The sequence below is a fragment of the Cervus elaphus genome, chromosome 31 (genome assembly GCF_910594005.1).
Source record: "Cervus elaphus chromosome 31, mCerEla1.1, whole genome shotgun sequence".
NCBI classification, from domain to species: domain Eukaryota; kingdom Metazoa; phylum Chordata; class Mammalia; order Artiodactyla; family Cervidae; genus Cervus; species Cervus elaphus.
This window is the reverse complement of record NC_057845.1, coordinates 8,988,982-9,015,885: the sequence shown is the minus strand read 5'-3', so window position 1 is coordinate 9,015,885 and position 26,904 is coordinate 8,988,982. Positions and strand designations below refer to the sequence as shown.

At 39.1% G+C, this 26,904-nt stretch overlaps 1 protein-coding gene across 5 annotated transcripts; it reads left to right on the top strand.

Moving 5' to 3' along the window:
• The first annotated feature begins 600 nt into the window (after positions 1–600).
• Positions 601–26,175, top strand: USP16 (ubiquitin specific peptidase 16). Of its 5 annotated transcripts, XM_043892618.1 has the most exons (19): positions 608–733; positions 1,521–1,713; positions 3,809–3,910; positions 6,010–6,188; positions 9,110–9,213; positions 10,412–10,515; positions 11,702–11,889; positions 12,448–12,543; positions 13,106–13,236; positions 13,517–13,604; positions 14,961–15,039; positions 16,458–16,549; positions 16,886–16,942; positions 17,890–18,066; positions 20,462–21,125; positions 22,169–22,263; positions 24,973–25,059; positions 25,488–25,644; positions 25,753–26,175. In XM_043892618.1, the coding sequence occupies exons 3-19, from the start codon at positions 3,850–3,852 to the stop codon at positions 25,875–25,877; spliced, it is 2,484 nt and encodes an 827-aa protein (XP_043748553.1). In that variant the 5' UTR covers positions 608–733; positions 1,521–1,713; positions 3,809–3,849; the 3' UTR covers positions 25,878–26,175. The 5 variants fall into 5 exon arrangements, with proteins under 5 accessions (XP_043748554.1, XP_043748552.1, XP_043748555.1 ...); XM_043892619.1 differs by lacking the exon at positions 1,521–1,713 and having other exon boundaries at positions 601–733; positions 11,705–11,889; XM_043892617.1 differs by lacking the exon at positions 1,521–1,713 and having other exon boundaries at positions 601–733.
• Positions 26,176–26,904: the final 729 nt, after the last annotated feature.

Genomic DNA, 26,904 nt, shown 5'->3' with positions numbered 1-26,904 from the left:
AACATTTGTAAATTTTACCCTGTCAGCAAGGTTAGTTCAAGACTATATACTCAGCTTTATAAGTCGGCTGGTCAGAATGAGTAAAATGAGTAAATGAGGGGAAATGAATAAAATTTAAATGTCCCCCTTCAAATGTGACGTGTTTGAGTAAGGTAACCATCCAGGAGACTACAAATGTCTGACCACCCCCAGGTACCCATACCCATACTTTAGAACTATTTAAATAACCCAGTAATCACAGTGGGGCCGGTGGTAAATAACCCCCCTGCCAATGCCGGAGACACAAGAGACACGGGTTTGACTCCTTGATTGGGAAGATCCCTTGAGTAGGAAATGGCAGCCATTTCGGTATTCTTGCCTGGAGAATTCCATGGACGAAAGGAACCTGGTGAACTGCAATCCACAGGGACGCAGAGTCCGCAGGACTGAGCACACGTGCACCTAATTACCGGAAGCGGGGGAAAGAAAAAAATTGACAGCCAAGTCAGTGACAAGCCGCGTTCAGACTTCCGGCGCGAGTCCCGCGCAGGCGCCGACTAACAAGCGTCTGGGCCACTGGGCCCCCAGGGCCACAGCCACCTCCCATAATGCCGCGTAACGGAAGTTGTTACTTTCCAGGGGTCACGCTGGCTTCTGCTCCGTCGCTCTCAATTCGTCACCGGGAGGAAGACGGAGCAGGCTGCCCAGGCCGAGGGCCTATTAGGGGATGCAGCTATGGGCGCTGTCGCCGTGGGTGAGTTCCGCTCCCACTGCCTTCGCAGTCACCACTCGCATGACTCCCTGCGCGCCCGGGAGCCCGAATTTTCCTCCCCCGACCTCGTTCTCTCCTCGAAGGCCCCTCTGCCTTTAAGCACGTTACCTAGCCTCGGCCCAGTACCGCGTTCTCATTGGCCTCACGTCCTGTCAGTTCCAGGAACTGACCAATGAGTTGTCGGTGCTGGCGCTCTCCTCGACCCAGTGGACCCCGAGGTTCCCCCCGTGGGTACGGAGCAGTTGGAAGGGAAGGGGAGGTGTGGCGGGCTCCGCGCGGCCGGGGACTCTTCTTACGAGTTGGCGCTGAGTTTGCCGCCGCGTCCGCGTGTTGGTTATTAGGACAGGCAGGAGCTGTCGTCTAGACGATTCTGTGCTCCCAGGGTAGGGCACATTTTCGCGGAACTTGAAAGCCCTGTTTTAGCCCCGCTGACAGAAGTTTTCCAAACGCATGCATGTTTAATGGATCGCAGCCAGGCGTGGGAAATACTAGAAGGGCGGAGAGGGAAGGGAACTGGGTTAATATGAGAGCCGGCAAGACCAGCTATGGAGCGTGGAGCCCTGCAAAGAGTAATTTGGCCCAGAAGGAAACGGTCATCTGAAGACTCGCCTGAAAAATGAGTAGATTTATAGATGTTTTATAGATGATGATACTCACAGTACTCTGTTTTCACAACTCATTAGATGCCCTTTATAGTTGTCAGAAATTTACTGGGAGCTCTTTTTTTCCACATCATTGAAGCAGTCCTCCTCCTGTCCTCTGCCTGCAGCAATTACAGTTCGTCTTTCAAGTTTTCCTTTGGCGTCTGGGCTACTAGCAAGTCCAAAACCAGATTTGCTAGTGCTGTCTTCAGCACTGCTGCAGATTTCTTCATTCTTTACCTTTTTCTTTCTCACCGGAATTTGTGTGCTTCGTTCTTGTATACTTACCTTTGCACCTTATAATCATCCTTAATGCCACAGGTACTATTCTTTTTTTCTGTATCAATACAAGAAGTATTTCTGGATCTGCTCTATGTTAACACTGTTCTAAATGCTGTAGGTGATTCAGAAGTAAGGCCTAAAACCCTTTCTTGCTCTTAGAACTTTAGATTCCAGATAGAGAAATGACATGTCCAGGTAAAAGATTTAAGAAGCATCTCACTTAGGTATCTGATTAGGGTATAAGATGAATAGCACACACTGAACGCTGGGAAAGCAGAGTTGAGTGGTTTATTTAGAGTCAACTGGTTGCCTAAGACTCCATTGAAATGAAAATCTTGGAGGAATTGGGAAGATTTGGATAGATGGAGAGAACTCCCAGCTAGAGAGTAAAAGGCTTAGAGGTGGAAGGCAAGGAGTTTTGGAGTGGAGGGTACAGAAGAGTCCGTGGGATTCTGCCTTGGAACCAAAAGATCTGTGATTTAAGTTCTATTTCTGCCACCCTGTGATCTTTCATCATTTTGAGTTTAATTCTTTAGCACAATGCTCCATTTAAAGGCTTTTGTGAAAATCAAATGAGATAATATTTATGAAAAGGCTTTGAAAATCCGAAGCACTGTATGACTAAACATTAGTGGTTCTTTTCTGAGAAGTAACGAGAGTCAGGGTTACCAGGGTGTTGAGGACAATTTACAAGGGACCATGAGTGCACAGCACAGGAGAGTGGGTTGAAAAACTGTTAAGTGCTTTGAATCAGGAGAGTGATTTGATGAAAATGGCATCATTGGAAGATAATGTCTGTACCAGAATGCAGCACAGATTAGAGGGAGTTGGATTGGAGGGAGGCAAGAACTTGGGTGCTGTTCCCCCTTCCCCAAATCAGAATATACCCTCATTTTGTATATAACCATATAGTTGTGTTCTGTTAATAAATATGTTGGTTTTGTAAACATGAAACTTTGTTAATGTTTTGTCTTTGAAAAGGGTAACAGTTAATGATTTGGCACTCATTTTTCTTACAAACCTTGTGGGCTTACCTTGAATTACCCTCACACATTAAGAACTAAAGGAGGAATATTTTTAAGACTCTAAGCCAGAGCAAGATGACAGCTACCTTTCAGAATTAATTGGGAAGTGTTTTAAAAATATATGTCCCACGTCCTACTTTCCACTTATGCAATCAGAATTTTCATAAGCATCCCAGGTAGAATAATTATTATAGTCATTTAAGTGAAGTCATTTAAGTGATTTTGACACTAAGTTATTCTAATGTATGTAAACTATAACTTTTAAACATCATTATTAGGTAGACCTGTATGTACTTTCAGTATTTTTCATGTTTTCTAATTTTTAATTGTTGACTGAAGAGGTGATTTGATATGAGCTAGATTTGTCATTCTTGCCTAGAAAAATTCCATGGATGAAGGAGCCTGGCAGGCTCCATGGAGTCCATGGAGTCGCAAGGAGTTGGACACGACTGAGCGACTTCACTTCAGATTTGTCATATTATTTCAAACTGATTTTGTCAAGAATATAATAATGTAAATGGTCGAGAATACAGATGTAGTCAGTTTTCAGTTAACATCCATAGGAAGTTCTAGTGTGGAAAGATGCAGAACAGTGTATCACATTATATATTTGGCTTTGAAACTATTTTGCAAATTTTCTAACTCCCTCTAGGAGATTGTTTTCAGAATTATTTTAATTTTCTTTGAGAAATTATAAATCTAATTGCATTGCCTGCAAGAACTAAGAAAGATAGCTTTGAAGAGAGGGAAATTAAAGTTTCAGAGTGCTACCACCATTCCACATTTATGTAGTGAGAAGTTGAGTTCCTAATAGTGTAAAGTGTTAAAACTTCAAGATCTGTGTAAGAAGATACAAATTCTCTCCAGACCTTTACATTTATTGAACACCTGTTAACATTACTAAGAATCAGTTTCCTAAGCTATGAAAAACAGAGGTAATACTCTACTTCGGGGGTTCTTATTGAAAACTGAATGATACATGTGAATGGTCTTTGTAACTTATAAAGTATGATAGATACACAAAATGATGTGGTTTAGTTACGTTACTGTATCCTAGAGAACTGTAAAACTTTTTTTTTTGGTCAAGCTAACTTTATCTTGTTTTCTAGATTGTTATTTTGTGTCAGTAAGTAATCCCTAAAGTGCCAACATGGGAAAGAAACGGACAAAGGGAAAAACTGTTCCAATTGATGATTCTTCTGAATCTTTAGGTATATTTCACCAATTAAATCTTTAAAGTAATGTTTGTATCCCTAAATGAACATCTATTTTAATATGTAAAAATGTGATCAAAGTGTTTTGATTACATTATTCTGTAATTTGCATTTTAACTTAATGTTTGTATAGACATTTTTGTCTATACAAATGTTTGTAATTTAATGTTTGTAATTTGTAATTTAATGTTTGTAATTAAATGTTTGTAATTTAATAGTCTGCACAACATTTTTAATGGCGTGATATTTATTCCATTGATACAAAGACCATGGGTGTGTATTTCATGATTTATTTAGGTAATCCTCCACTTTTATAAATGTAGGTAATCTTCAGCTTTGCAGTGTTATGAATAGAGTAATAGTAAACAAACTGCACATCTGGTTATCTTCTTGGTACAGATCCTAGAATTAGAATCACTGAATTAAGTGGTATAAATATTTTCAAGATTCTTTTGGATCTATTACCATTCAGAGATGTATACCTAATGTAGAGGCCCCCTAGCAGCATAACAGAGTACACATTTCTCTAAACCTTTATTGACACTGGTTGGTATCATTTGTAAAAATCTTTGATTTGCTAGTTGAAAAAGAATATTTTCTTTTTTCAGTTTGTGTTGTTTTTGACAACTTACTGGGCTTTCATAGTTTTTCACATGATCTCATTTGCATTTGTATTCTCTTGGTGCATATTCATTGGACATAAAGCTAATTGTACCACTTGATGAGTTTCTAAACCTCCAGGAGCCCTGAAAGAACTGAAGCCCTTTAGAGTGGCTTGCATAGCCTGTTACTGATCTGGCCCCAGTGGGGTTTTCAGTCTCAGGTCCTGCTGCTCATTATTTCACGTGTGACTGCCATTCTGAGAAGACAGCATGCACTTTTACATTTTATACCTTCATCCCTTTGTTAATGAGATGTGGCCTTTTCTGGGTCAGGAAGATCCCCTGGAAGAGGAAATAGTAACACCCTCCAGTATCCTTGCCTGGAGAATCCCATGGACAGAGGAGCCGAATGGGCTACCATCGATGGGGTTCCAAAGAGTCAGACCCAACTGAGCAACTAGGCACAAGGCCTTTTCAGAGTGTTTACTCCATGAGGTCATAGTTTAAACTTGAGCTTGAAATTAAGAAGACTTAAATCCAAATTCTAGTGTAGCCACTAGTAGTCATGTGACCTTGGGCACTAACTTTGAGGTTTGTCATCTATCATTGGGGGTAGTACAGCCTGCTTTTCGTGGTGGTTGTATAGATTAAATGAGATAATGTGTGTAAACAGCACAGTTTTATGCTCATAGTAAGTGCTTAATCGGTATGAGAAGTTTTTCTGATTATACTAGTATCTCCCAAGGTTGTACAGACACCACCTCTTCTGTGAAACTTCGTTGACTTTAGCCTTCTCTTCTTGCGCTGCTATAGTATGTCTGAAGCACTGCTCCCTAGGTGGTGCAGTGGTAAAGATTTCGCCTGCCAATGCAGGAGACATAGGAGATGGGTGTTCAGTCCCTGGGTCGAGAAGATCCCCTGGAGAAGGAAATGGCAAACTACTCCAGTATTCTTGCCTGGAGAATCCCATGGACAGAGGAGCCTGGCAGACTACAGTTCATGGGGTCGCAAAGAGTTGGACATGACTGAGCGACTAAGCACCCACGCATATGTATAAAGCATGTTTAGAGATTCTTGTGCATTCACTAATTTGCTTCTCCTGCAAGAATGTGAGCTGCTCAAAGAAAGAGCTCTGAGTTGGTCACTTTTTCGGTTGTGTTGTCTATTACAGTGCCAGACATGCAGTAGTTGTATTGTTGACTGAATGAGGGACCTTCTCTGCAGTCTTTTAATATAAAGAGGATAATAGATACAATTAATAAATTAAAGTGAATTTAGGGTGGTGGTGGTTATACCTAGGACTCGAAAGCTTGTTTAAGATCTTTCTTACATAATCATCTCATGATCAGATATCAGACAAAAATTTAAGTTTTTAGGTTATCTAACAATTAGTTTATAGAGTAAATTCATTTTTGAAGTTCAAATCATGTGTACGTTATGAGGTTAACTGAAGAAAGTCATATTCTACCTCATATTTATTATTTGTTTTAATAGAACCTGTGTGCAGACACATTAGAAAAGGATTGGAACAAGGTAATTTGAAAAAAGCTTTAGTGAATGTGGAATGGAATATTTGCCAAGATTGTAAGACGGACAATAAAGTAAAAGATAAACCTGAAGAAGAAACAGAAGAAAATCCTTCAGTTTGGCTGTGTCTTAAATGTGGCCATCAGGTATGCTTAGATTCTGATCGATTTGGGATTGTGTTAAACTCTTTGAACTTATTTTGGAAGATATTACCTAAAAGCTCAGTATGGGTGACCAGAATGTGTGTTGGCGTAGTTCGTGTTCCCTGGGGAACAGGTTCTGAGACAGATTTGTGTGTAGGGGTTTACTGGGGCGTATTCTCGGGTCCTGTGCTAGAAGACCAGAGAGACAAGCAAGCTTAGGCAGAGGCCTGCTCCAGGGCCTCAGCTGAACCCACAGTGGAGTCTGGTCTTCAGAGAGGTCCTGAACTGAGGCACGGGGCTAGGCCTCTGTCCTTGTGCCTAGACCAGTCATCGGATGTTGGTTGCTTCTGGGGAATGGAACTGATGGTAAGGAAGGCAGCTTCCTTCCACAGAGGATAATTCTTGGGATGGACAGACTGAGCTGTGACCTGCCCCCAGGCCACATTTCTGACCTCTGGGGAATGAATACCTGGGGTCTGATGGTATCTGGGTGGCAGAATGGCTCACGGGTATCATCATGGTACTAAAGGTCAGGAGGGCCTCTTAATCAACCTTGGTGGTGGTAAGTTTATCTGTTAGGCAACTACTGAGTGGTGGTAACATCTTCTAAAACTACAGTGTAATAGCACAACCGGGATATTAACATTGATACAATCCAACAGTCTTAATCAGGTCTCCCAGCGATACTTCTCTTAGTTTGTGTGGGGGTGTATGTGTGTTGTGTATGTATTAAGTGCTGTTGGGTTTGGCACCTGTGTAGATTTATATCCACCACCACAGTCAAGGTATTGAAAAGTTCCAACATCACATGGAGCTCTTACATTGCCTTTTAAAAATCATACCCACCTTTGGACTGCCATCCTTCCTCCCAGCCCCTCACAACCTCTAGTCTGTTCCCTGTTTCTAAAATTTTGTCGTTTCAAACATGTTGTGTAAGTGGAATCATGTGATACACAATGTTTTGGGACTGACTTTTTTTACTTACATTTCTGAAAGTTTTCCCAAGTCCTGTGTCTCAATGGTTTCTTCTTTTTTATTGCTAAGTGGTATTCCATGGTAGGGGTGTACTACAGTTTGTTCACCTGTTGAAGAACATCTGGGCTGATCTCATTTTTTGGTGATCATGAGTAAAGCTGCTATGAACATTTGTGTACACATTTTTGTGTAAATTTAGTTTAAGATTTCATTTCTCTGGGGAAAATGTCCAAGAGTGCAATTGCTGGGTAAGTGAATTTTTTAGCTTTTAAGATACTCCCAAGCTTTTCCAGAATTGCTGTTCCATTTTGTATTCCTCCCAGTAGTGTTTGAGTGATCCACTCTCTCCATACTTGCCAGCATTTAGTATTGTCACAGTTTTTATTTTAATCATTTTGACAGGTAATATCTCACTGTGGCCAGACTGTTACAAAATTTTATGTTAGCATTTTTATTTATATGTATTTGAAAAGTTGTCATTTAACCTATTAGATACATATGATGAGCATGAATATATTTTACTACTACAAATTTTCCATAATGCATTTCCTATTATAAATTTTATTTATTTTGTTAGTTTTTTAGTTCCTTGGGGTAAGACAGTATCAGTATTAACTGTTAACTTTCATCCCAGTAGTTAGGTTTTACACCGTTAGCACAGGATTCTCAGTTATTAAGATATCTCATGTTTGTTTCAGATAGCCTCAATTGGTGTTAGAATTTTCAAAATCAATACCAAATTGTAGTTCATTTATTTCAGAACTGAATGTTGAATGGGATAAATTCAATCAGTAGGTTTGATATCACAGTTAAAGGGTTAGAAGCCACTGATGGATATTTCACCCCCAAAGTAATATTTTTTGTAGCTGCAGTAGAGACAGGACCACTTACTGTAGTGTCCTTGGAGAGAGTTGAAGGCCTGGTTCAGATAGATACACAGTGAAGATGTGCTGCTTAGTTGTGGCTAATCAGCTGGAGGTGAACAATCTGGTCATGTTCTTTTGTGAATACACCTATGCAGATGTAGGTGGGAGTCTCCCACTTACTTGTTCAATTAATGCTTATTGACCTCCCTCACTTTTCGAGTCTTTGATAATAGATTAATTCTGTTTTTCATGCCTTCAGTATTTACACTCCTGCAGAAGGTGTGAAAGGGAAGAAAGGATAGCAGCATTAACAGCTTTACTGTAAGGTAGAAAATAAGGCATGCCCTCAGGAATGTACACCATGTTTTGTGGGAGTTTGTCTATGGGAGGAGCAGTGTTTTCTCATCTGGGAAGCTGGGCATAGGCTTCTAAGAGGAAGTGGCCTCTGAGCAAGATCCTGAAGACCAAGTGGGATTTGATCCTTGGCAGTAACGGTAAAGAATTTCAAGACAGATGGAATAATGTGAACAAAACAGTATTGTGGAAGCAAGGTGGTTTTAGCTGGTAGATGCTACTCAAATAGGAGAATATGGGCGCTAATCCTGGAAAGGTGGATCGGGGTCCGAAGGTATCAGGTTTGTTGAGTAGGTTTGCTGAGAGCAATTCATCACTTATGAATTGAGTATATGAACAGAGCTTTATTTTAGGAATATTAAACTGAACAAATAGGTATGTGAAGAAAGGTTGAAGTTAGGAAAATATTTAGGAAGATGTTAAGGAGTCTAAACTAGAACTAGTGAGTGACTGCATTGGCATGGTTTGGTTAGGACTGGAAAGAACAGGCTGGTGCAGAAGAGTACTTCTAGCGTGTGGTTTTCTAAGTAGCTTCTTCCGTGAGTGTCCTCAGGTGCCTCTTCGTATTTAAGTTCTCACAGAATCTGGACTCTGCTAGAGTCTAAAGTTTTAACTTTAAAATTATAAGAATGGCAAGATTTCTTGATCCACTTCCTTATTCATTGTAGATTGTGAATTCTCTCCTGGTGAATTTTTGTGGCTTTGAGTTTTATGATTATGATCCTCTAGGGCTGTGGCAGGAATTCTCAGGAGCAACATGCTTTGAAGCACTACCTGACACCACGGTCTGAGCCTCACTGCCTGGTTCTTAGTTTGGACAACTGGAGTGTTTGGTGAGTTTCTACTCCTGTGCCCATTTGCTGGAAATTATTTGAAATGTTGGGGAATGGAGGTGTTTGAACTGTTTCAAAGAGCAAGAAAGTTTAAATTTTTTTAGTATTTGTTTACATACCATCACTTTGAGGATTCCCCATTGGCTCAGTGGTAAAGAATCCGCCTGCAACCCAGGAGACGCAGGAGACTTGGGTTCGATCCTTGGGTTGGGAAAATCCTCTGGAGGAGGAGTTGGCAACCCATTCCAGCATGCTGGCCTGGAAAATCCCATGGACAGAGGAGCCTGGCAGGCTACAGTCCCCGGGGGCACAGAGAGCGACACAGCTGAGCTACTGAGCTCACACGCACGCATCTCTTTCAGGAGGCTAGAGAATGTGATGTTACGAGAAGCGTTTGCTTAGTATTGTACAAACAATTACAGCATGTAGAAGACAGGAATTTTTACCCTTTGTTTTTCTCTCATGATACTACAAAGCATATGGTAGAGTTGGGACACTAACAAATTCCAGATAAACTGAGATAATAAATTTTGGCAATGAATTTGCATGAAAATGTTAGGCTGGTATTTTTTGTCTTTTAACATCATTAAAATTTTACATCTTTAAAAACCATTTACATAGCAATGTTCACTGAACGTGCCGATGTGCTGCCACTTCAGTCATGTCCGACTCTCTGTGACCCCGTGGACTGTAGCCCACCAGGCTCTTCTGTCCATGGGATTCTCCAGCAAGAATACTGGACTGGGTTGCCTTGCCCTCCTCCAGGAGATCATCCTGATCCAGGGATCAAATGTTTCTCATGTCTCCTGCATTGGCAGGCAGGTTCTTTACCACTAGCGCCACCTGGGAAGCTCATTCACTGAACATCATTTGTCAGTTGTAAAATTTGTTAATTTTGATAATGTAGGTCTGTAATTTAACATATGATTAAAAAAAACTTTCACGTTATAAACAGTCATTTCAGTAACATGTTTGGAGTGTTTTCACAGTATTTATATGTAGCTGTAATTCGGGCTAACTTTAATAGTACAGCAGACTTAATATGTATAGTCTTCTTTAAGAAGACACAGCATTTTTATTTTCAGTTTCTTTACTGGCATAGTTTGAGGCTTACACACTTGGGTCCCCTGAATGAAAATCAGTCTCCTTTTGGTGGTCAGTTTGTCACTCTTCTTCTCTGGGATCTTTTGGGACACAGGTGTTACCTATGTGATGATGAAGTCCAGTATTGTAATTCAAACCGATTGGGTCAGGTGGTTGATTATGTTAGAAAACAGGCTGGTAATACAACTCCAAAATCAGGTAAAATCATTTGTTTCTTAATATATACTGTAATGTTGATATATATTATCAGTGGATATTTAGTTTAACATACTGTATCATTGCACGTAGCTGAATAACATTATTAGTGAATAATTTCAAACTATGAAACTGTCTTTCGTTAAGAATGTAAAACAGTAAGAACGTTGATAATTATAAGGAGTTAGAAGGGAATCTGAGAAACAATATAGTCATATATGATGAAGAGTCTGGGTTAGTGATGAGCAGTAACTCCATACTCCCATACCCTGGCACAGGGCTTAAGGCAGACCTGCCTTATAATGGATTTATCTTTCTATATTGTTTGGATGATGTGAAAGTTGGTGATGGACAGGGAGGCCTGGCATGCGGCAGTCCATGGGGTCACAAAGAGTGGGGCCCAACTGAGCAACTGAACTGAACTGCTGCGTTGTTTGGATGATGTGAAAGTAAGGTGCCTGTAATTCCTTCAAAAGGCCAGATGCTTCTCAGGTTTTTTTCATTCATTATTAGGTTAATAGGGTTGATTTTCATCAACTGCTTTAAAAGCTTCTTTAGATTTTTACAGTCACAGAGGTATCTTTTGTGGATCCAGATTGTTCCTAACTTCAGGGTTAGTTTTTACTGTTTTTTTTTTAAATTAATTAATTAAATTGACTGCACCAGGTCTTAGTTGTGATATACGGCATCTTTAATCTTGGTTGCACTATGCTGGAACTTTTAGTTCTAGCATGTGGGATATAGTTTCCTGACCAGGGATTAAACCCAGGCCCCTGCATTGGGAGTGCAGATGCTTAACCACCCACCGAACCACCACGGAAGTCTCCAGGGTTAGTTTTCACTCGCAGACTTCATTTAAAAATTTACTTCATGTCCATGTTTCTTGCTTGATTGCTTTATACTCTGATTTCACAGGGTAAGATTGCTCATTTGTAAAAAACATTTGTTCAGTAAAAAGGGGATTTATACTGAATACTGTTTGGTTTGCCTATGTCAGTTCTGAATATTTTTGGTTTATTGGTTTTTCTTTCTTGATGGTAATTTATTTGTAATAAAACATTTAAAATCATACAGGTAGTAAATCATGTAGGTAAAATTCACAAATTCTAATCCCAGGTATATCTTTGCATTTGGTATGTGTGTCTTACAAGTTTTGCTAAATCATTTCCTTTTCTTCTTTTTTTTTAAGCAGCAAAAGATAATGGTAATATTGAACTTGAAAATAAAAAGCTAGAAAAGGAGAGTAAAAATGAGCAAGAGAGAGGAAAAAAGGAAAACATGGCGAGAGAAAATCCTTCCATGAATTCGACTTCCCAGATAACCGTGAAAGGACTCAGTAATTTGGGAAATACGTGTTTCTTCAATGCAGTTATGCAGGTGCCAATGTTAATATTTCCCCCCTTTAAAAAGATCTTAGTATTTTCCTCATAACGCTAGGATGTTTTTGCATATTTGCTACTGATGATATTGAGCTTTTCCCTCACACGTAGTTTCTTCCTGTGTTTTCAAAGAAAATTCAAGGGCATGTTTCTTTTGCATGACAGTAAAACACTGTGCTAAGCCCTGGCATGCGAAAGGGTTCAAAGCAGCCATGGCCCGTGCCCTCATAGAACTGTCCTTGGGTGTTAGAAACACAAGGGAGCCAAGTACAGAAGTAAATTCCTAGTTGCACGTGGTGGTGGGGTAGGGTAGCTACTTCATAGCAGGTGGTTGGGAGAAAGACCTTCTGAGGGATGAGTGAACTCAGAACTGAAGTATTTATGAACCAGTTAGAGCGGGGGGAAGAGCACGATGTTACTTCCTGTGTAACAGACACAAGAAAAGTTGCAGTGTTGATGGTGTTTTTCTGTTCTGGAAGACTAGACACTTAAGGTATTTGACTGAATTGGTTTGCCTATAAATAATTTTTCCTTTCCTTTCCATCCTGCATTCCAGAATTTGTCACAAACACCAGTGCTTAGAGAACTACTAAAAGAAGTAAAAATGTCTGGAACAATTGTAAAAATTGAACCACCTGATTTGGCACTAACAGTATGTACTTTAAAATGTTCTTTTTTTCTTTTCCTCTCTGAGTAGCAGCATTTTAAATTATTTTTAAGAACTGGTGCTCGTTTTCACCTCTTTTGTTCGTTTTAAGCTACCAAGGTAAATTTTCAGGCTAATGGATATTTCCGAGGGGCCTTTATGTGCGTTTGCTCCTGAAAGCCCTTCTGCTCTGCTGAGTGCTTGGCTTCCTCCTGGGGAATGCTGCTTATGAAGCTCTGAGCATGCATTACCATTTCTAACATCTTTTAAAGTGACTGAAATGCTGTGTAGCGAAATGAGTTTTACCCTTTCCATTTTTATTATTTACATCTTGATGTAGCTCTTTCAGCTCCTAGGTAGTAAGTTCCTGATAAGATAAAACAGTAGAACTGAATTCTTTATCAAAATAGTTTAGGACTAAAAACTTTCTCCATCTTTTGATGTACATTTTGAACTTTTAATTGGAATAGCTCTATCAGGAACATAGGAATATAGGTTGACGAGTTACATTTTGATAAAATAATTCTAAAATTTGACTGAAGAAAGTAATTTTTATTCCCATATTCAGGAACCCTTAGAAATAAATCTTGAGCCTCCAGGCCCTCTTACGTTAGCCATGAGCCAGTTTCTTAACGAGATGCAAGAGACCAAAAAGGGAATCGTGACACCTAGAGAACTCTTTTCTCAGGTCTGTAAAAAGTGAGTATCTGTTTTGATTCTGCTTTCAGTGCAACAGTAAGAAGCTGGGAAATAATATGAAAAAATTAATAGGATTAGAGTTAATTCAATAGATAATATTAAAGCATGGTTTAAAAAACATGTACTTTGTGTGAAAATTAAATCTGCCAAGAGTGTTGTTGGACTAAACAAAAATTTTGAGAAACTGGAACCCACCAAAATTTGGGATGTGATCCTAAGTGTTTATAAAAAATAGTTTCGTTTTAGTGGACTTAGCATAGTTTTTCTTTTTTCCCTGTAGAGCAGTGCGATTTAAAGGCTATCAGCAACAGGACAGTCAGGAGCTGCTTCGCTATCTATTGGATGGAATGAGAGCGGAAGAACATCAGGTTAGCACGTTTTGCCCAGTGTCTTTTGTAATCTCCTCTTCATTTACTTGTCTGTCATTTGATGTCTTAAGGGTTATTAGAGCAATGAAAACTAGTTGTTGAGGCCATAATATTGACTTTTGTTTTCTTCACCGGCCTTTTCAACAAGTGTATTTTCTTTTTATTTATTTATTTTTTCTTCTCTTTTTCTTGGCTAGTGTATTTAAATTATTAAATTAATGAAGGGCATTAGAAATTATTCTTTTCATGATGCTTTATTTTGCTCGCTGTTTGTATCATTATTGGTCTCTAAGGGTTGATGTTGTAGCCTATGTCAGGAGAGATGCAGGTATGAAGAATATTCCTCCCCAGACGATTCCCAGTTGCAGTGCAGCCTTACTCTTACTCTGTGATTTAACACTGTTTTTAATCTGGGGAGTATTTTTATTTTGTAAGAGTCAAGGAGCGTTTGTTGCATTATAGAATTTTTGTTAATGTAAAGTATGTAATTTTGTAATTACTTTACATACTTTAATTTTGCCAGGACGTAAAGTGAGTTTGGGGAGGGTGTGTGTGGATGTAATTGGTAACAGTAATAACAGAGTGGTAACGACAGTACTCACTTTGCCCTTATTTTTCGCCCTGTTCTCGGTATTCTGTGAATCCCCTTACTCAGTCCTCACGACCCTCTGTGCGGTGCATGCGGCTGGCGTTTTTCTCACTCCCATCGATGATGAAGCTAGGGCATCCAGAAGGTCACTGCCGGGTGCAGGGCCACCAGTACTGGTGGAGCTGGGCTTTGAGCCCTGGACTCTGTCCCTGTAGTTCTCTGCCTCAGGGCCTCCAGGTGGCTCAGGAATCCGCCTGCCAGTGCAGGAGAGGCCAGAGATGCAGGTTTGATCCCTGGGCCTGGAGATCCCCTGGAGGAGGAAATGGCAAGATTTTGCATGGGAATTTTGCACAAGTATTCTGTCATGGGATCCCATGGACAGAGGAGTCTGGCAGTCTATAATCTATGGGCTCACAAAGAGTCGGACACGGCTTAGCAACCGAGCACACACGCACTCTGCTTCTAGTACGTGATATTTCAGTGGTCTTCTCAAAGGCTGTGGGCATGTTCTGAACAACTTTGGTTAGAGTAGGTTAAAATCTTGAAATGATAATACAGTGCCTTTGCTCAGGGGTTAGTTACTGTTTTTTAAAACATATTTCTTTTTAGCTCCTGGAATTAATTTTGAAAATGTGATTTTAAAAATATTAATTTTTATTTGGTAAGTTTGGGGTGCTAATTCTTAATCATTTTCTTTACTTGATTACATACTTTCTAAGGAAAATAACTAAATTTAATAGTACATATATCTATTTTATTCCTTTTAGAGAGTGAGTAAAGGAATTCTTAAAGCATTTGGTAATTCTACTGAAAAAGTGGATGAAGAACTGAAAAATAAAGTTAAAGGTAATGTCTGACTTTTTGAACTAAAACAGTATAGTTGAAGTCCTCTAAACATTAAAACAGGATTGCTGGCACATGTATTTCAAATCCACAGTTATTAGTGTATAATTTCTCTTTATCTCTGTTGACTTAAAAAAATTATTCAGTACTCCAAAGGAAAATACTTTAGAAAAATTTAACTTTGGTGTATTCTTTTTATGTAGTATTATGGTAAAATTTATAAACAGAGAGCTAAGATGACATCCCAATTTTATTTTTCAAAAGCTTAGACTTTATTTTTTTGGCCCCACCACATGGCTCATGGGGTCTTAGTTCTCTGACCAGAGACTGAACCCAGGCCTCAGCAGTGAAAGCCCGGAGTCCAAGTCCTAACCACTGGACCGCCAGAGAATTGCCTCAAAGCTTAGACTTCAAATATTAGTGATTTACACTTGTCTTTTCGAGTTGTCAGCTGGTTTATTAATCACGGAGCTGACTTTATTCTTATCATTGTGTAGCATTTAATGATTTAGGAAAGGTTTGTTGAGTAGAACCGTTTGTGATGATGGATCACTTCAGTATTTCTGCTGTCTGATACAGTAGACGTATGTGGCAGTTGAGCCCTTGAAATGTGACTGGTGCAAAAGGAGCTGAATTTTTATTTTCATTTGATTTTAACCAGTGTATCTAGCCCCAGTGACTAGCAACTACTGAATTGTGAAGCACAGCTTGGAATCTACACAGAGCAACTGCCTCCTCAGTTCCCTTGGTGCTGGCCTGGCCGTTAAAGGAGAGACGCTAGCCTGCTCAGCTGTCTGTCATAAAATGTGTTTCTGTATAAATGGCACCTGTCGTTTAAACAAGGCTTACACATTTCATGCAGTTAGAAAATTGGATGACTAGGTAGTAAAATTACGTCACCTTATGCTAAGCTTACCAAGGTTGTTTCTGGGGACATAGAGAAAAGGAGGATTTTGTCTGAAATACTTTTCCTAAGGGCTTTTTGTTTTTGTTTTGATTTTGAATGGAGTTCACAAAGCAAGTTACTGTCACATTTGCTGCTGGTGTTACAATGCTAGAGCTAGAAGTGAGCTAAATTATCATCCTGCGTAGCCCAGTCTGCTCATTTTACTATTGATAGTTAAAATATTGATGCACAGAAAGTCTCACTGACTTGCACAATTCATTTTGCACTGACTAGACCCTAGAGCAGAATTTTTTTTTTTTTGCTCGAGATATGATTGTGTTAAATTGTATCCTGCCTAGAATGCTGGAGTGCATGCTGCTGACTGTAGTATAAAAAGTATGGTAATTATGAGTAGAGAAAAACAACTCAATAGGAAATTACAAATAAAATGTCAGGGTTAGATAGGTAAGTAAGTAGTTTCAACTTACTCCATTAATTGTGTACAGGTAATTGATAGCCTTTTTTCCCCTTGTAGAGTATGAAAAGAAAAAATCAGTGCCAAGTTTTGTGGACCGAGTATTTGGTGGTGAGCTGACGAGTACAATCATGTGTGATGAGTGCAGAACTGTAAGTAGAGGCAGTGCAGACCGGACTTAGGCATGTTAATAGAGGACGGCTTATGAGTTGTTCCTTTTGGAAACAGAAACATCTGGTTAGTTTTATAAGATACTTTTTTGAACTAAGTATGCATAGTTTTTTGCTAGAACTATGAACATTCCTTAGGAAGAAGTTAGTGTAATATTTTAATTTCTTATACCTAACCCAAAGTCCTCACCACTGTGTAGTTTTTCATTTTCTTAAGCCTTTATTTTAAAATTTAGCCCTCCTCCCCAAGATTTTACTATATGATGTTTAAAGTGAATCTTTTCCTCCTTTTTTCATCTTCTTTTTTGGTTGGTTAAGGTCTCCTTGGTTCATGAATCTTTCCTTGATTTGTCTCTACCGGTTTTAGATGATCAGGTAAGATTATTGAGTTTATTTTATTGAAGTAGATTTTTTTCTTTCCTGTGCTAAATTTTGTGAGGGAGGGCTTGTTACCGTTTCCAAGTTTGTACTTTACCAGGCTTTGCATGGAGAAAGTTTTCTTAATATGTGTGAGATAGAAGAGTTTTAAAGATTTGAAAAGAGAATGAATAAATATATGTATTCATGTATATGTATATTTTTATGTGTGTGTATATGTATGTATTTTAAAGACAATGTCTTGAATTGTTTATGGATGACTAACTTGGTTAGTTTACATATAGGGAAGTATTTACTTCATTCATGTTAAGTCATTATTATTTTTATTATTTAAGACTAACCACAAATCCCTTAAAGTTTAAGTCCATAAATATTAACAGAGAGTAAGCCATGTAAATTTAGTTCTTATCAAGTAATAGTAGGATAAAAATAACATGATGAGTATTGGATAAATCATTATTCAACTTAATATGAATTGGGGGGGTCCCTTTAAATCAGTGTTACTAAGTGATTAAAGTCTTGCCAAACATACTTTATTTTTTCTTCCCTTTAAAACTGTCACTTGGATGAGAAGAAAAGAATAAAAAAGAATACCTGTAGTGGGACATGTAAATCACTTATCAATAAAAAGTGCATTTAGAAATAGACGTAATTACAGCTTGGTACAGCATGTATCTGTTACAACTCACTATATTCCTTTCTATTACACTCAGATGTTAAATTGCCTTTTTTTACCGTTTTGTTTGTTTGCTTGTTTTCTCAGTATGTGAAGATTGTTTTCTGGTGTCTCAGATGAATTAATTTTGTCCTGGATATGTTTCCAAACAGTTTGAAAAATAAATCTGGTGTAAATTAGGAATAGAAAACTGTTTAGGTAACATGAAATTTCTTTACAAGCAGTAGTAAAGTTTTATTTTTGGTTCATATTCTCTCCATATTTTAAGAGTGGTAAGAAAAGTATAAATGATAAAAATCTGAAAAAGACAATGGAAGATGAAGATAAAGATAGTGAGGAAGAAAAAGATAATGACAGTTACTTAAAGGAGAGAAACGATATTCCTTCAGGAACAAGTAAGCACTTACAGAAAAAAGCAAAGAAACAAGCCAGGAAGCAAGCCAAGGTGGGTAATTAGGAGAAATACCTACTTGTCTAATTTTAGCTTTTAGACTGTTGAGTTTGAAGTCTGGATGACACTGGAGGGCATGTCTGTTATTTTATGTACAGCACTTTAATTTGACGGGCTTCCCTGGTGGCTCAGACGGTAAAGAATCTGCCTGCGGTTCGGGAGACCTGGGTTGGGAAGATCCCCTGGAGGAGGGCAGGGCAACCCACTCCAGTATTCTGGCCTGGAGAATTCCATGGACAGAGGAGCCTGGCGGGCTGCAATCCATGGGATCACAAACAGTCGGACACGACGTGACTTTCACTTTTACTCGATTTGGCAGTTACAGAATTAGCTCATGTAATATTCTCTGCAGCAAAATTTCTTTGAGAATATGTGAAGAAAATGTGCTTAAAAAAAAAAAACTACATTACTTGTCACGACTTAAAAAATATTTTATTTTCAAGAATTTTTTCAGTTTCTAATACACTAACATTTAAAAATATATAAAGGTGTACAATAAAAGTCTCCCTCCTTGTATGATATAATACTACTCTCATTAGTTTCTTATATGTGCTGGAGATTTTTTGGGAAAATATAATCAAGTACAAATAAGTGGTCTTGTGTTTCCCTGCTTTTAAAAATTATGCACACTGTTCCGGTCCTTATTTTCTTCTACTTAATTAGATGCTTGCATATCTCTACATTTCTTCATGTTGCAGGACACAAAGATTCTTTTTTTTTTAACAGTAATATAAAGAAACTCTACTTGATGTTCTGTGGTGACCTAAATAGGAAGGAAATCCAGGAAAGAGAGGACATATGTACAGCTGATTTACTTTGCTCTACAATTAAAACTAACCAACATCATAAAGCTACTATACTCCAATAAATTTCTTTTTAAAAAGTCATTTAGAATTCTGTTTTAGTAGTAAACGTTGTTCAGTTGCTCAGTTGTGTCCAAATCTTTGTGACCCTGTGGACTGCAGCAGGCCAGGCATCCCTGTCCTTCACTACCTCCTGGAGTTTACTCAAACTCATGTCCATTGAATCAGTGATGCCATCCAGCCATCTCATCCTCTGTCATCCCCTTATCCTCCCGCCTTCAATTTTTCCCTGCATCAGGGTCTTTTCCAGTGAACTGGCTGTTCGCATCAGGTGGCCAAAGTATTGGCGCTTTAGCGTCAGCATCAGTCCTTCCAACGAATATTCAGGGTTGATTTCCTTTAGGATTGACTGGTTTGATCTTGCAGTCCAAGGGACATTCAAGAGTCTTCTCCAACACCACAGTTCAAAAGCATCAATTCTTCAGCACTCAGCCTTCTACAAAATATAGTTTAAAAGATGTACTATAGTTCATCTAACCATTTCTTGATTGATTTAGATGTACAAACACCTATACTTCTTTGCTGTAATGGCCAGTGCTGCTGAATAACCCTATACATGTCATCTGTAGGGTATATTTTGAGAAGAGGGATTGTATTTGTAGTTTTGCTAAAATAATTGCCCTCCACAAAAGCTGTACCAACTTATGTTCCCACCAGCAACATATGAAAATGAAGTCAAGCATGTTTTTATGTTTAAGAGCCATTTATGTTTCCATTCCTTTGAAGTATTCACTCATCTCCTTTCTTCACTTTTCTTTCATGTGTAACTAATTTTAACTGAAGAGTCTCAGAAAATGTTTTGTGTCCAGGACCCTGTATGTGGCCCTTCAGCTTTCTGGTATTACAAACTAGCCTCATGGGACTGTCCTTTCAGTGACAGCTCAAATGCTAACCCTTTGAGTCTTCAGCCATTCCAGTAACAGGAATCTGAGTGAAAGCCTCCCTGAGCCAACGCCACACCCCCACGCTGGGACATAGGCAGCAAATAGCAAAGGTGGTTTAAGTGGGTAGTGATTTAAACGTCCTCTGTACATTTGGTTTCCTTGCTTCTTCTCTAATTTGGGGTCGTTTGTTTCCTGGAATTTTATCCTCCATCCCTCTGCCTGTCCTTGAGTTTTCGGTTTGCTTTTTTCTCTCTTAAGTGAAGCCTTGATCATGTAATTATAACTCACATGGATACATCCCTTCCTGATGTATGTGTCGTCACTCGCCCCCCGCCTTCACACACAGCTGCTTGGGTTCAGCAGCCTCGCTGCTCTGTCTAGATCTAGACTGCTCTGTTTAAATCGTGCCCATTTTTATTTGCCCCTGTGTGACAGTTTTTTGAATATTGGTAATGATTTACCCCTCCTTTCAAAGAACTTTTCTTTATAATTATTTAATCTCTGACAGTAAAGGAACTTTTCTGGGAGTGAACTCTTCCTTACTATTTATTTTTGATTGATAAATAAGAAAACCTAATGTGGTATATGTATGCTTTTTCTCTCCCTCTCTCTCTTTTTTAATGTTTTGTATTTTTTACACAGAACCAACGAAGACAACAGAAAATTCAAGGGAAAGTTCTTCATTTAAATGATGTCTATGCCATTGACCATCCTGAAGATAATGAATGTGAAGTTGAAATGTCACTTCAGGGAGAAGCAGATATTAAATCCAACCATATCTCTCAAGAGGAAGTTGCACCTAAAGAATATTGTGTTAATCAGAAAGATTTGAATGGCCATGAAAAAATGATAGAAAGTATAACTGACAATCAAAAATCCACAGAGGAAGCAGATATGAAAAATGTCAGTGTGGATAATGATCTGGAGGTTTTAGCATCATCCGCCACTGAATGTCCTAGGAATTTAAACGGTGCCTACCTGAAGGATGGGAGCAATGAAGAAGTGGACATTTCCAGTGGTTTTGAGAACCTTAATTTGAATGCTGCTCTGCAACCTGATGAAATAAATATAGAGATTCTGAATGATGACCCTACTCCCGAGACAAAGGTATATGAGGTTGTAAATGAAGATCCAGAGACTGCTTTCTGTACACTCGCAAATAGGGAGGCTTTCAACACCGACGAGTGTTCAGTCCAACATTGTTTGTATCAGTTCACTCGAAACGAGAAACTTCGAGATGCTAATAAACTGCTTTGTGAAGTGTGCACGCGGAGACAGTTGAGTGGACCAAAGGCAAATATGAAAGGTATTTAGATGCTTTCACAGAAAGTAATGTTCAGGGGAACAGTTTGCACTGCATCTAGTAGACTGTTACTGTTTTAATTGTGTCAGGATTTGGATGGAGTCACCAAGTTCTTTTCTGTGTAAACATTTTAATAGAAGCGTGGGCAAGCAGACTTCCTTGGCGTCCCAGCAGTTCGCTGTCTGCTAGCACTGCCTGTGAGGAAGTTGTCCCACTCAGGTGTTGTCACCGCAGGCTCCTCACGGACAGGGGCTGTTTCCTTGTGTCCTCAGTTTGCCCTGGCTCGTGATGCCCCCATCCCCCCCGCACCCAGAAACACACACCGGAACTCTGCAGTGTGGCGACACCCCAGTGCAGGGTCCTGGGAGCACAGTGCTTGCTCAGTCTTCTTCAGATACAGACGGAGATATTCATAATGCCTCTCCTACCCCGAGCCCCCACCTTTGTATTTTTATTTTTATAGATTGGGTAAGTAGGATAGGGAGGGACCACAGATCCCCAAGGATTTTCACTTGAATTGTTGAGCACTTGACAAGTCTTTTTCTCTATGTTATTTTTATTGGTTTATTTATTCACAATTGATTTTATAGCATTTTTGTTTGCTTTAGTGCTGGTGTCGGTGGACTGTGCTTCGTATTTTAAACTTGGCCCGCCTCTTGTTTTTTTTTGTGATCTCTGAGCTAAAAATATTATAGATGAACATTTGAAAATGATTTTATGGTAGAAAACATTAACTTTGAACCCCAATTATTACCTCTCCAAAAATAATTCTATTCTTCTCAGTAGACTGCAATTGTACTCAATTATTTTATAATAGGTTGAATTCTATCAGTAAAAAATTGTGGAAATTTTCTCTTGTGTATTAATACATAAAAAGTATCCTTGATCTTTGCCTCTTGGTTCAAAAACCTAAAATATTATTTGGTTCTTTTCAGAAAGCTCACAAATCTTTGACTTAGGTGTGTTGAAATGATTTTATAGCAGGTGTGAATGCTGAAGACGTCTAAAACGATGTTCACACTGCTAACATTTGGGTCTTTCTGTAGGTGAAAGGAAGCATGTTTATACCAATGCTAAGAAGCAGATGCTAATTTCTCTTGCTCCTCCAGTTCTCACTCTTCATTTCAAGAGATTTCAGCAGGTACCCCTTGTTTTCTTAGCAAAAATTTGTTTCAGATATGTAACACCTGCTTTACTTGTTATTGTGTCTACATGTTAAGTGTGTGTGTGGTTTTTTGTTATTTCTTAGTTCTGACTTCAAAGATACAGGAAAGTAAAACAGTGCTTATGTGTGCATGCTCAGTTGCTCAGTCTTGTCTGACTTTTTGTGACCCTATAGACTGTAGCCCATCAGGGTCCTCTGTCCATGGGCTTATTCTGGCAAGAATACTGGAGTGGGTTGCCATTTCCTCCTCCAGGGGATCTTCCCATCCTAGGGATTGAAACTGAGTCTCCTACATTAGCAGATGGATTGTTTACCACTGAGCCACCTGTGAAGCCAAAACAGTATACATAGGGGTAACACAAAAGGGTTTGATGAAGGTAATGTCAAGTTGGAAGAGAAATTTAGGCACAGTCCCTCCTCAGTTTTACATGTTGCTCTTTTTAGATATCGGTTCAGTTGCTCAGTTGTGTCCCAACTCTTTGCGACCCTGTGGACTGCAGCATGCCAGGCCTCTGCCCATCACCAACTCCTGGAGTTTACTCAAACTCATGTCCATCGAGTCAGTGATGCCATCCAACCATCTCATCCTCTGTCGTCCCCTTCTCCTCCCGCCTTCAATCTTTCCCAGCATCAGGGTCTTTGCAAATGAGTCAGCTCTCCGCATCAGATGGACAAAGTGTTGGAGTTTCAGCTTCAGCATCAGTCCCTCCAATGAATATTGAAGACTGATCTCCTTTAGGATGGACTGGTTGATCTTGCAGTCTAAGAGACTCTGAAGAGTCGTCTCCAACACCCCGGTTCAAAAGCATCAATTCTTTGGCACTCAGCTTTCTTTATGGTCCAACTCTCACATCCATACATGACCACTGGAAAAACCATAGCCTTGGCTAGACCTATGCTGTCTAGGTTGGTTATAGCTTTTCTTCCAAGGAGCAAGCATCTTTTAATTTCATCACTGCAGTCACCATCTGCAATGATTTTGGAGCCCAGAAAAATAAAGTCAGCCACTGTTTCCACTGTTTCCCCATCTATTTGCCATGAAGTGATAGGACCGGATGCCATGATCTTCATTTTCTGAATGTTGAACTTTAAGCCAACTTTTTCACTCTCTTTCACTTTCATCAAGAGGCTCTTTAGTTCTTCTTCACTTTCTGCCATAAGGATGGTGTCATCTGCGTATCTGGGGTTATTGATATTTCTCCCAGCAATCTTGATTCCAGCTTGTGCTTCATCCAGCCTAGCATTTCGCATGACATACTCTGCATATATGTTAAATAAGCAGGATGACAGTATAGTCTTGATGTACTCCTTTCCCAGTTTTGAACCATTGTTCCATGTCCAGTTCCTTCTTGACCTGCATACAGATTTTTCAGGAGAGGTAAGGTGGTCTGGCATTCCCATCTCTTGAAGAATTTCCCACAGTTTGTTGTCATCCACACAAAGGCTTTGGCATAGTCAATAAAGCAGAAGTAGATGTTTTTCTGGAACTCCCTTGCGTTTTCAATGATACAGTGGATGTTGGCAATTTGATCTCAGGTTCCTCTCCTGGGGTTTTTTCTAAATCCTGCTTGAACATCTGGAAGTTCTTGGTTCATGTACTGTTGAAGCCTTGTTTGGATAATTTTGAGCATTACTTTGCTAGTGTGAGATGAGTGCAATTGTGCGATAGTTTGAGAATTCTTTGGCATTGCCTTTCTTTGGGATTGGAATGGAAACTGACCTTTTCCAGTCCTTTGGCCACTGCTGGCATATTGAGTGCAGCACTTTCACAGCATCATCTTTTAGGATTTGAAATAGTTCAACTAGAATTCCATCACCTCCACTAGCTTTGTTCCTAGTGATGCTTTCTAAGACCCACTTGACTTTGCATTCCAGGATGTCTGGCTCTAGGTGAGTGATCACACCATCGTGGTTATCTGGGTTGTGAAGATCTTTTTTGTATCATTCTTTTGTGTTTTTGCCACCTCTACCTAGTATCTTCCGCTTCTGTTAGGTTCATACTGTTTGTGTTCTTTATTATATTAGCATCTTACTCTAACCTTAATTTCAGGTTTTAACGAGAAAAGACCACTTTACTAGTTATATCTCATACTTGGGAAATTTAGCAATGTGTGTGTGGTATCTTTTTTTCACTGACCCTTAATAATATGGCATTGGTACCTTGGATTTCCATCTTTTTGGTGACTCCATCTTTTCTGAAAGACTTTTAACCACGAGCAGTACCAGTTGTAAATTCAGTTCTAGATTCGCAAAGTATTTTCAGAGCATTTTCTCTCCTGTGCTTGGTGTGAGCTTGACTATCTGGGTGCATCTTTATGAACAGTTTGCCAGGCTTGGTTAGAGTGAGGCTGAGAGTGTGCTTCACAGAATTCTGCTATTGCTGAGTTTTAAGCACTCAGAATCTCATTTAATTGGGATTTTCTGGATGCTTAAAGCAGAAACATTGACAATGTTCTTAAAGGAACAGCTTTCTCAATCTGGACTGTGTGTGGGTCTGGACTGTTTGGTTTGTGCACCCCCTACAATCAACTGGAAGTTGGCAGTGAGGGGACTAGAGTCTTCTGAGACAACTGAACTGGGGCTGGATGTTATTGTTCTTCTGGGCATTGTGGTGGGTCGACAGTTTTCTTACCATGTAGTGTTTTTCCGCGAAAAGAACTTAAATCTACTGTCCTTCTTTTTCAGGCTGGTTTTAACCTACGCAAAGTTAACAAACACATAAAATTTCCAGAAATCTTAGATTTGGCTCCTTTTTGTACCCTTAAGTGTAAGGTAGGTGAAACTTGCCTTTTTGGGGAAATCTTTTAGAGGGAATCAGCTTATTACCAAATACTCCAACAGCAACATAAGTTTGAAGTTGATTAAAAGCTGCTGAGTACACCGAGTCTTTGATCTTTGTACCTTTGTAATTTCAAGATCTGTGATCTTCAACATTAGGTTGTTACTTCAATGTATTTTTAAACCCCCATTTGTCCAGGAAACTGATTGTAGCAGGTGGTCTCTGGTTTATGGTTCTTCCAGCAGGACAAAGAGTGGCAGCTTTCTAATAAAAACTTAAGTGTGATGCCACTCAGTAGGCTGAGAAAAGGGAGAAAATTCCAGTCCTCATGATTTCTGCATTCTCCAAGGTTAGAGACCTTTAACATAAGTTTACAGTTACCTTGCCTAGAAATAACTTTGAATTCTGTTCACCTTTAAAGAATGTTGCTGAAGAACATACACGGGTACTGTATTCCTTATATGGAGTCGTTGAACACAGTGGTACCATGAGGTCAGGGCATTATACCGCCTACGCCAAGACAAGAACTGCAAACACTTATCTCTCTAATCTTGTTCTCCATGGTGATATTCCACAAGGTAAAAGATTTTACAGAATTCTAGTATTCAGATATTTATGGGGAAACCAAAAAAGGTTGAACTTGACTTTTTACATTTCCATTTAATTTTACATTTCCTTTTTGACAGATTTTGAAATGGAGTCAACCAAAGGGCAGTGGTTTCACATCAGCGACACGCACGTTCAAGCTGTGCCTACAGCTAAAGTATTGAGTTCACAGGCTTACCTCCTATTTTATGAGAGAATACTGTAACAGTTTCAAAGTGCTTTCTCTGGAAACATTGATGGCTTTTATAATGGCTATAATAATAAAAAAGTAAAGACTATAACTGTAAATCATGTTTACTTAAAATTAAATACATGCCAGAAGAAATCATGTTTACTAAAATACTGAAGGGAAAATACCTAAAAATTTACAGTGGTTTTGTACTGTCACAGTGGTTTTCGTCACTGCTTCCAATTTCTGGAAAGGATTCTGAATTACTTAAGTGCTCAATAATATGTCTGGGTGGTGGTTTGCAACACATCAATAAAGTTAATTACCCCCAAAATTTGCTTTATTACTTAGAAGATTTTATCAGTAGTTGTACTGACTACTAGAAAACATTAAAAAGAGTTTCAGACTCTGGCTAACAAAACTTCAAGTGTGTTAGTTAAAAGTATTAATTTTATAACCATAGGGTATTTGATTTGGCAGTAACATACATGTAGTTCTTCTGATGCCAAGCAGTGAGCATATGCTGGGTTGTTGGTTGAACTCAAGCCAGTGTTTCCAAGGCACATACAATCCTAAGAGCCTTAAGAATACCAAAACTGTCCAAACTTCCTGTAAGGTTCTCTATTAGAATTTCTTTTGATGAGTTTATATAAGGCCCAGCCAGCCATACTGCATCTAAATTCCTTTGAAATGCCAAAAACAAATAAGAAAGTTTAAAAGTGTTATTCAGTGACCTCATATAACCAACACATAGTAGCACATGTTCTGTAAAATAAGTTTACTTTTTACAGTGTTCTTTGCTTTTTTCAAACCTCCACGTATAAAAATTGACTTGCTTAATTTATACGTCAAGAGGCATATTTTCAGTTGCGTCCAGGGATTGACAGACTTCCTATAGAGCACTTCCTATAATTAGTAAATGTCTCAGAGCCCTTGCAGGCCACTTCATTTCTGTCATAACTCCAACTCTGCCTTTCCCTTGTAGAAAGCGGCCATAGACAGAATGTAAATACTTGATCACAGCTGTGTTTCAATAAAACTTATGTACAAAGACAAACAGCAG

What these genes read in the sequence shown, in the direction of transcription:
- USP16 (XM_043892617.1), top strand. Translation starts at nt 3,850, where the DNA reads ATGGGAAAGAAACGGACAAAGGGAAAAACTGTTCCAATTGATGATTCT. An exon ending in TGAGAGCGGAAGAACATCAG is followed by an intron (nt 13,605 to 14,960) that starts GTTAGCACGTTT and finishes TATTCCTTTTAG; the next exon opens with AGAGTGAGTAAAGGAATTCT. An exon ending in ACTGAAAAATAAAGTTAAAG is followed by an intron (nt 15,040 to 16,457) that starts GTAATGTCTGAC and finishes TTCCCCTTGTAG; the next exon opens with AGTATGAAAAGAAAAAATCA.